Raw genomic sequence first — 8,827 nt, 5'->3', positions numbered from 1 at the left:
AGTGCCTTCTCCCTAAAATCATCATATATCTAGTGTGTGTGTGTGTATACATGTACATATGTGTATATGTATATGCCTATACATATAACTATATAGCACCTGCCTCCCAGGGTTGTTATGAGGATCAGATGAGGTATTTGTAAAATGCTTAGCACAGTGCCTGGCATATAGTACGTGCTTAATAAATGTTTGCTTCTCTTATATATGTACATATTATTTCCCCTGGTTAGATTATAAACTCCTTGAAGTCAGGAACACTACAGTCACTTTTGTCTTTGTATTCTCTGCAAACAATTGTGTGCCTGGCACACATCTGGCATTTAATACATTATTATTGAATGATTCAGGATATCAATATATGACTCAGGCTGTCCACTCAACCTTTGACTGACAAAACCTTGCAATCAAAATTGCTTTACAAAAAGTTTGTGGTCAAACAGGAATTATAGAAGATTTTCATGGTTTTCTTTTCTTTTTAAAAGCCATTTGATTCAGGGGAATTGAAAATAACATTCTCTTCAGAAAATTGTAAGATAAGCCTGAACCTGAAAACTTCAATTCAGTTAGAAAATTTTTTAAAATAATTTTAGAGACTGAGAGGAAGATTTAGGTTCAATCCATCATGAAATGCACTAAAATTTTCAAAACCTGGCTCTGCCACTAACTAAGTATAAGACCTCAGACAAGTCATTAAACTCTACGGGCCTCAGTTTCTTCATCCATAAAACAAAAGGATGTACTAAATGACATCCAAAGTCCTTTCTGGCTCTCTATGATCTGATGAACTAGAGTTGTCCCAAATTAGAAGGCAATGCCTCATACTGTAGTGGGGTCCCTGTCACTGGAGGTTTTCAAAAGAATGTGGATGACTACTTGTTAGCTATGATGGAGAGGAGATTCTGCTTTGGGAATTTGCTGGATAATTAGATGTTATCTGAAGTCTTTTCCAACATGGATTCACATTCATCTCTGTGAGTAGAAGAAATGGCAAAGCTATTTTGATTTCTTTCTGTATCCCTTTGGATAGGAAAGAGGATTTTTTTGAACTGGCTACTCTGGACAAACTGCATCTTTCACAGACAGCTCTGTTAACCAGTAAGATGAAATGGTACATCTTAGGGCCTAAAGAGTTAAAAGAAGCATAACTGATGAAGGAGAGAATGGGCTGCCCCACTTCTGGTTCTAGAGGCAGTGTGGTACAGAGGAAAGAGCAACGGACTTGGACCCAGAGGAGACCTGGTCTTGAACTCGTTCCCTGGCACTTAGAGGTGGGACCCTAGGCAACTTTGAGCCTATTTCCTTATCTGTAATATGAGAATAATAATACCTGCTGCACCTCCACAACAGAATTGATTTAGATGAACAGGTTTCAGATCATCTGGCCTAACATCTGCAACTTACAGATGAGGAAACTGAGGCTAGTGATTTACTCAAGGTCACACAGAGAATAAATGGCAGAGACTATATTCAAACCCAGGGATCATATGAAATATAATGGATGTAAAGTGTTTGGCAAACCTTAAAGCACTATATGAATGTAAAGCATTATTATGAGGGTGGAGGGGAAGAGTGATGGAGAGGTTTGAAGGCTGGCCTCAGGGTCAGGAAAACCTGCCTCTGATATGTATTAGCTATATGACCCTGAGTGAGTTATTTCATTTCTTAGGGCTCTAAGCAACCCTTTAAGACTATGAGTAATGGGCAAATTGGCAATCTCCATTAGTGGCATGAATACATGAGAAGCTTTCTTCATCAATGAAATCACAAGTCTGGGTATGTTCCCCTCACTGGGCCTCAATTTCCTTCTCTGTGAAACAAAGGGGGCTGGATGAGGCAATCTCTGATTTCCATCTCGATGGACCTGAGATTATGAGGATGAAGATGGTGTCTTGCTAGACAGTTGGAAAAATGGCGTTCCTCAAGAAAAGTCTTTGCTACTTTGCGGTGCCGCAGTTTTAGTGGCTGAAAACCCCTGAAATAATGACGCCAAAGACTGCAGTTAAATTTTATTTCACTTCTATTATTACGTTACACAATCAAAATTGTTGGAATGGTTTGTAAATCTACATAACTGGATGGATGTCTACAAGGAAAACCAAGAGGATTTCTATGATGATGACAAACCTGTATCCTTATATTCAGACATCCCCATATATACAATAAACAGGCTAGACAAAGAAAACATATCAAATTGTTATAAACCATGCACACCACAGCATTAACACAATACACATCCTTAGCAACAGGCTCAAGTTTTGTCCCATTTATGACCTTGCTTCTCTCTTTTCAGAGCAAACATTTTCATTTTCAAGAAGGACTCCAACACAGGCAAGATACCACCATCCTGGTGCATGGAATCCTCATGGGAAACTCCTCACCATACAGGAAGGGATGTTTGCTCTACGCGTTGAACATCTTCCTTTGTCTTTTGAGTGGCTTTCATTTTGGTCCACTCTTCCCGTTGGTCAGTTCTCAGCATCATGGGACTGCAATACTACATCACACACAACAGAGCCTTTTAGCTATGCTGACACGAGCACAAAGCAATAGAAAGGAAGTTTAAAGCCCATTTTCTGCTTCTTGTCCAATTTTTTGACAGAATATCACTGATGAAAACAGATAGCGCAAGCAAGCAGTGGACGCATGGTGACCAGAAAATAACAAGACTGATGGAAATAAATAGATCCAAACTTACACAACCAAATGAGTCAGATGATTTAGAGTTGGGATGGACCTCAGAGTTAATCTCATCCAACCCCCTTTATTTTACAGAGGGGGAAACTGAGGCCCAGAGAGGGGAAGATCCCCAGATCATATGATCATAGGATCACAGATCTTGAGCTAGAAGAGACCTCAGAAGTCACCTCACTCAATCTCTTTGTTTTACAGATGAGAAAATTGAGGCCCAGGGAGGTTAAGTGACTTGCCCAAGGTCACACAGGTAGTAGGCATCAGAGGTGGGATTTGAACCCTCTGATTCCAGAGTCAGTGGTCTGTCCACTGTGCCACACTGCCTCCCATAGCTAGGAAATAGAGCCGGAATTTGAATCCAGACCCTTTGATTACAAATCCAGGGCTATTTTCACTACACTGCCTAGCATCAAGTGAGTGTTGCCCCTTTGCAAGCAGTCCCCTTGGAAAGCTACACATGTGTAGCAGTCAGTGCTGAGCCTATTTATGGGACTTCTCTTTGGGAACTGCTATTAGAAAGAGAAAATCCACCTCACTGTTTTAGAGCCACACTTTTTTTGGGGGGGGGGTGAAGTTACTCTTCCCCAGTATGATCATTTGTCTTATTCCCTAGATTTGATTGTCAATGGCTTTTGGCTGTTTCCAAAAATTAACTCCACCCTCCAAAGACAAATGATTTGCCACCTGGAGGTGATCCAAACAAAGCTGCGGGTGCTGGCAAGCCTCTTTGGAATTAGTGAATACACCCCTTCCAAGGGGCCTTTTCCGAAGGATGATATTCATTCAGAGCTTCTGATCTGTTTGTTAAGCCCTCAGTCTTATTACCTTCTAGTCACCCCCACCCCCATGAGTATTAAACCCATTGCAAATACAGATATCATTTCTAGTCTCCTATTACTCTCCAATATCAATTACAAGAGGGTTAGTCAGCCAGCATAAGTCTTTAAAAGTATAACAAAGCATTAAAAGGAGAAATTCCAGCAATTACAAATACTTGATAATATGGAAAACTTAAGACCTCACTCAGTTCATATCAATATCTTCCTTTTTTTCTTGCATGGAGATATATACCATTCAATTATTTTTCTCTAGTCATGTGATCTCCAAGAACTGTGATTTGTATTTACTCTTAAGCTCAGCTGTAGAACACTTCTTTTCAGGCTGCCCAAAGTACCGAAGGTATAGTCTTTCATGTTACTGTATAAAATGTACTGTATATACAGATCTGCTTACACACATGAAAACACTTTGTAGTTTTATGATTATCACAACCTGTGACTGCTAAAAGGATGGTTTCATTTCAAAGATCCATGATGTCATCAGTGCTGCAACTCCTTCACCAACACAGATCATAAGCCTCCCATGACTTAGCAGCCCATCTTGATGGGTTTCTGTGGCTGAAAAAAAAAATCATCCCCCGGTGGCCAAGTCTCTGGTGATGAACCTCTTCAAACTCAGCTAAGTTGGTCCTTGAATGATGGACACATTTCTCTGCTGACAAGACTCTACTAATATGCAAAACTAATACTCAAGAAATAACTAGCCCGATTGGACATGTTACAGTAAAATGCACTGAAAACAAATACGTCAAGTTTCAATTCATTTCCATTTGATGATGAAAAACGTCAGCCACTGTTCTGGACTGATTCCTATTCATGAGTTTGGAGAGAAGGGCAGCCTATATACACAGCAATATGATCATTTCATCAAATGAAAGTCCTGATTAGAATCTGGTATCTTGAACCACGGGCAGTAGCTTGTATTTATTTAATGTGGAAGGATGACAGTTGGTCAGGTGGAAATGAGCACAATTTGAAGAAACCTTTCCTGAATGGGGAGTGGGATTCAAACCGTTACAGAATGCTTGAAATTACAGTGCCCTAAAATGCTGGCCTTCGGTTCTTTATGTTGTTGTTCAGTTCAGCAAAATAGCATTTGTTTTGTTGTTGTTGCTTTTCTTCTTCTTCGTTTCCTTTTTTTTTTTTTTGGTCTTTTTTGTTTTTTTTTTTTTTGTATGAGAGACATCCAGTTTTAAAGTCTTTTAATAGCTGTGGGTAAAAACATTTGGACGTTTTGAATATTTCTTTATGTAACAAGACTTTGACTTCTCTTTTGATTTTGAAAGCCAATATTGATATCTGTCAAATTACCATCTTTTAGAGAAATTTTGAATTTTCTTTAGTTTGGCAAACATCACTAGTAGTTGGTGTTCTATTCAAATAGAGTCTTTTAAAAATTCATAAGAAAATTAAAAAAAAAAAGATGTTCCCTTTTATTTATTTATTCTGTCCTCCCGCTCATGCTTATCATTGGAAAGATGTTTTCGTCCAAGATTGAGTTGCTTCATGAATAATTTAAACACCAATTCTTAGGCAGAAGTTAAAGGGTCACATTTTGTCTTTTCATTTTGTATCCATAACTAATTTAAGGATTCCTTGAAATATCTTAGCATCAATTTCTGGTGAGCCTGGTTTGGCATTTCGATTTCATAAGTAGTCCAAAATTTAATTACACATTAAGATTGTTTTACCCACGCATGGTATAACATGAAATTGAAAGGCATCTGCAGAGGCAACATTTGAACGGTTTTTGCTTCCCCATTTAGGGAAGAATACGTTTGGAGTGTTTCACTTTCTAAAATTCATTTTGTCTTCGTTGTTACTTTGGGGTTCAAGACGAGGTTTCCATTCCTGATTACCGCCATTTTTCGACGTCCTCCACGTAATCAGTAGTTGCATTGTCAGTTTGATCGCGCTTGTGAGCATGCCTGGTCTTCAGGTTCTTCCGTTGCTCTTGACGCTTCCGCCGGGCTTCCTGATGATCTTTCTGTCTTGTAAACTGGTATCTTTGCAGGAAAAGGTCTTTCGCATACTCGTACAATTCCATGTCTAAAAAGTTGAGGGCTTCAATCCGCTTTTGAGTCTGCTGATCTATTTCCACGCTGGATGCTCTTGTGTTGTTATACTGTGTAAAGGGCGAGATAAAGTTCATGTTGAAGGTTTTCTCAAATAGATACTGAGTCTTCCTTTGAAACTCAGTGAGCCCAAAGAAAGCCATGCATTTCAGGTTCTCTTTGGCGCTGTCTAGAAGAACCTTGTTTCTCTGCTCTTCTGGCATCACGGACAGATTGTAACAGCCGACCAGACTCAGATCAGAAAGCATGCGGACCTGGCGATTATTGGCCAAATTATAGGGACAGTCCATAAACTCCTTAAGAGAACAGCCAGACCAGTCATCCCCTGTGTAACAGCTGGGGAGCTCTTCAATAGTTGGAGACCTTCCATCACAGACATGCAAAGAAGCTTTCCAAGTGGCTCCTCTCTGAACGTGCCTCCATTCACTCAAATACCGGGAAACAGGGTCACGAAGGATGGTGATATAGTAAAAGTTCCTACAAAAAAAGCAGAAAGCAGATTAACAGAAATAGTGCTTAGCAGACATACAAATCAAATCCCAGTGAATGTGACTGAAATGGGGTCCTATATTTAGAGCAAGAAGGGACCTCAGAGATCAAGTCCAACCATTTCATCTCTGAGACTTGGGGTTTTGGGTGGATTTCCCACATAGGTAAGAGAGCAAAGTCGAGATTCAAACACGGGTCCTTTGACTTGAAATGTAGATTTTTTTCCCCATTGTATCATGCAATACCTCTAATATTATGCTTTCTATTCCTCTCCCTTCCTGCTTGTCTTCCATTCTCCAAGGCATTCTATTTCTGAACCTACTCCACAGGCTCACAAGAGCATAGTTCTGGAGCTGGAATGGACCTTAGAGGCCAGACAGACGAACTCTCTCACTTCTCAGAAGAGGAAACTAAGGCCCATGGAGGTAAAGGGACTTGCCCAAGGCCACACCAGTAAGGGTCAGAGGCAGGGTCACTCCAATGGGCCATTTGCAACTTACCAAATTTGTAATATTGAGGCAAGGCCAGGACCTCTACCTTGAGCTAGCTGCTATAGGAGCCTGCAGAACTGAGATAAGGATTGAAAGAGGAGACGACAAGACAACTGGGTGCCCTTACAGGAGGTTTCTAGGATGGGTAAGGCTAGGCATCTGGACCACCTACCTTCAGGCACTGAATAGATTATCTTATCTAATAGACATGCTTAATAAACATTTGAGGAACTGAATATCCAGGCATGTAGAGAAACCTGCTTACTGCCCTCCCTGAACATGCTGCCTTGCTCAGGTACCAGTCACAGGACTGAGGGAGATGGCAATACAGTAAGAACTCTGAGAATGAGATGTATTGTGGGCAGAGAGGGGGGCTAGAAGAGACACAAAATTCTAGAGCAGGGGTGGGGAACCTGCAGCCTCCAGGACACATGTGGTCCTCTAGGTCCTCAAGTGTGGTCCTCTGACTGAATCCAAACTTCACAGAACAAATTCCTCTTAATAAAAGGATTTGTTCTGTCAAACTTGGACTTGTCCAAAGGCCGCACCCAAGGACCTAGAAGGCCAGATGTGGCCTCAAGGCAACAGGTTCGTACCCTTGGTCTAGACTGTATTAACGTTCACAGGACCTGGGATGATGATGAAGATTAATTTGCAAAAAGTGTACTTTGTGTTTCCACAGATCATTAAAGCTGGAAAGGACCTTAGAGACCATCCAGGCCAATGCCTTCATTTAATAGGTGGGGAAAATGAAGCTCAGAGAGGTGAGATTTGCCCCAGGATATTCATATACATATGTCTAATATATAGAAACAAGGAGAGATAATTATAGCCAATGAATATCAATTAATGTTAACTAATATAAAAATAGCTATAAATATTCAGTTATTTTAAAATCTATTTACACATTTAAAATTAGGTTAATAAGCTTTCCAACCATATCAATTCTAGGGTGTCATCTTTCCATAACTGCCATGTCTATAGGTTAGATAGACTTGGGTTAATTTAATCCAATGGGTTCTTAAAACAGTTATATTCAAAGACTGTTTGTTAAACATCTGTGTCCACTTGGCTCTATGGCAATCTGGAAAGCAGTGGAAGATTTCCTGCCCTCCCTTCATGTGTCCATACAGGGGAGGATGCTCCCCCAGCACTGCTAAACAATTGTCTGTGAGCAAAAAGAAACATTTTCCTGGTTTTGTTTTTCAAACAAGAGCCACTAGATGTCACTGTTTCATAGGAGGCTGCCCATAACCACAGCAAAACTGTTCCCTTGCCCCCATCCTTCTAGAGGGTGCTGGGTCAGAAATGGCCATTTGGGTTTGGAACATTGAGGAAATGCTGTGTAATTTAAAAAAACCGAAAAACAAAAATGTTTCTGGGTAAGGTAAAGGAGTGAGAGTGGAGAGAAAGTGAAGTACGTGGAATAGAACAGGGCCTAAAATGTCTCTTAAAAATACAACACATTTTATCCTAGAATACTTCAAAGGCATACACTTAAAAATTGTTCCAGTAGGAGGGGACCTCAAAGATCATGTCTTCCCCTGGGGTTGGCAGTCTGTAGCTGTGGAGGGACATGGGCCTTTAGACACATACACTTGGCTTTTCCAGCTTCATTCATTCACCTTTACTTGCATGTCAACTCATTTCACTAACCCACCAATGGGTTGGGCACCATGAATCCTGGTCCTTATATACTATGAATTAAGCCTTCAGGGGCCAGTATAGCTCAAACTTAGGGCTCTCATCACTGTCCTCACTCTCTCCCCCTTACCTTCCCCAACTATCCAAAAAAGAGCCCCTACTGAGGTACTCTGCTGAGGCCTCCTCTTGGTCATTGCCCACATTCATCAACACTTACCACCTCCTCAGGGATTGTTACTACCATGCTTTCTTCCTCCCAACTACCTTCCCTCTTGCCCCATAGTTTATCAGAAGGCTAGGTTCTCCCAGACTTCTAAGGTGGGAACAGAGATAATCTCATCAATTCATCAGACTAATGTGATAACCAAAGCCTTAGGTTTCCCTTCTGGAATCTACCTCCAATTCCCAGGCCACAATGCATTTATAATTTTTATATAATACAAATATAATGTATTTAATATATTATATATAGTATAATTTATTATGTAATATATAATATGATATAAATATAATATTTATAATAAGGGTCTCCTGAGACAACAGAAATTTGGACTTTTTAACCTATTGTATTAAGTTGTATAACAAATAAAATAATGGA

At 40.2% G+C, this 8,827-nt stretch overlaps 1 protein-coding gene across 1 annotated transcript; it reads right to left on the bottom strand.

Moving 5' to 3' along the window:
• Nucleotides 1–4,657: 4,657 nt before the first annotated feature.
• On the bottom strand, nt 4,658–8,436 carry HS6ST2 (heparan sulfate 6-O-sulfotransferase 2). The gene is made up of 2 exons (XM_036739820.1): nt 8,360–8,436; nt 4,658–6,082 (listed from the first exon to the last, which is right to left on the bottom strand). Exons 1-2 carry the CDS (start codon nt 8,434–8,436, stop codon nt 5,386–5,388), a joined length of 774 nt encoding a protein of 257 aa, XP_036595715.1. The 3' UTR covers nt 4,658–5,385.
• Between the last annotated feature and the right edge of the window lie 391 nt (nt 8,437–8,827).

This window comes from Trichosurus vulpecula, chromosome X, assembly GCF_011100635.1.
Source record: "Trichosurus vulpecula isolate mTriVul1 chromosome X, mTriVul1.pri, whole genome shotgun sequence".
Lineage (NCBI taxonomy): Eukaryota > Metazoa > Chordata > Mammalia > Diprotodontia > Phalangeridae > Trichosurus > Trichosurus vulpecula.
Note: the sequence above shows the minus strand (reverse complement) of the source record. Positions and strands in the feature narration are given on the sequence as shown.

Excerpts from the sequence above, each read along its gene's own strand:
- HS6ST2 (XM_036739820.1), bottom strand. The coding sequence starts at position 8,436 with ATGAATGTGGGCAATGACCAAGAGGAGGCCTCAGCAGAGTACCTCAGT. Across the intron at positions 6,083-8,359 it reads TTTTTGGATAGTTGGGGAAG|GAACTTTTACTATATCACCA; the intron begins GTAAGGGGGAGA and ends CTTTTTTTGTAG.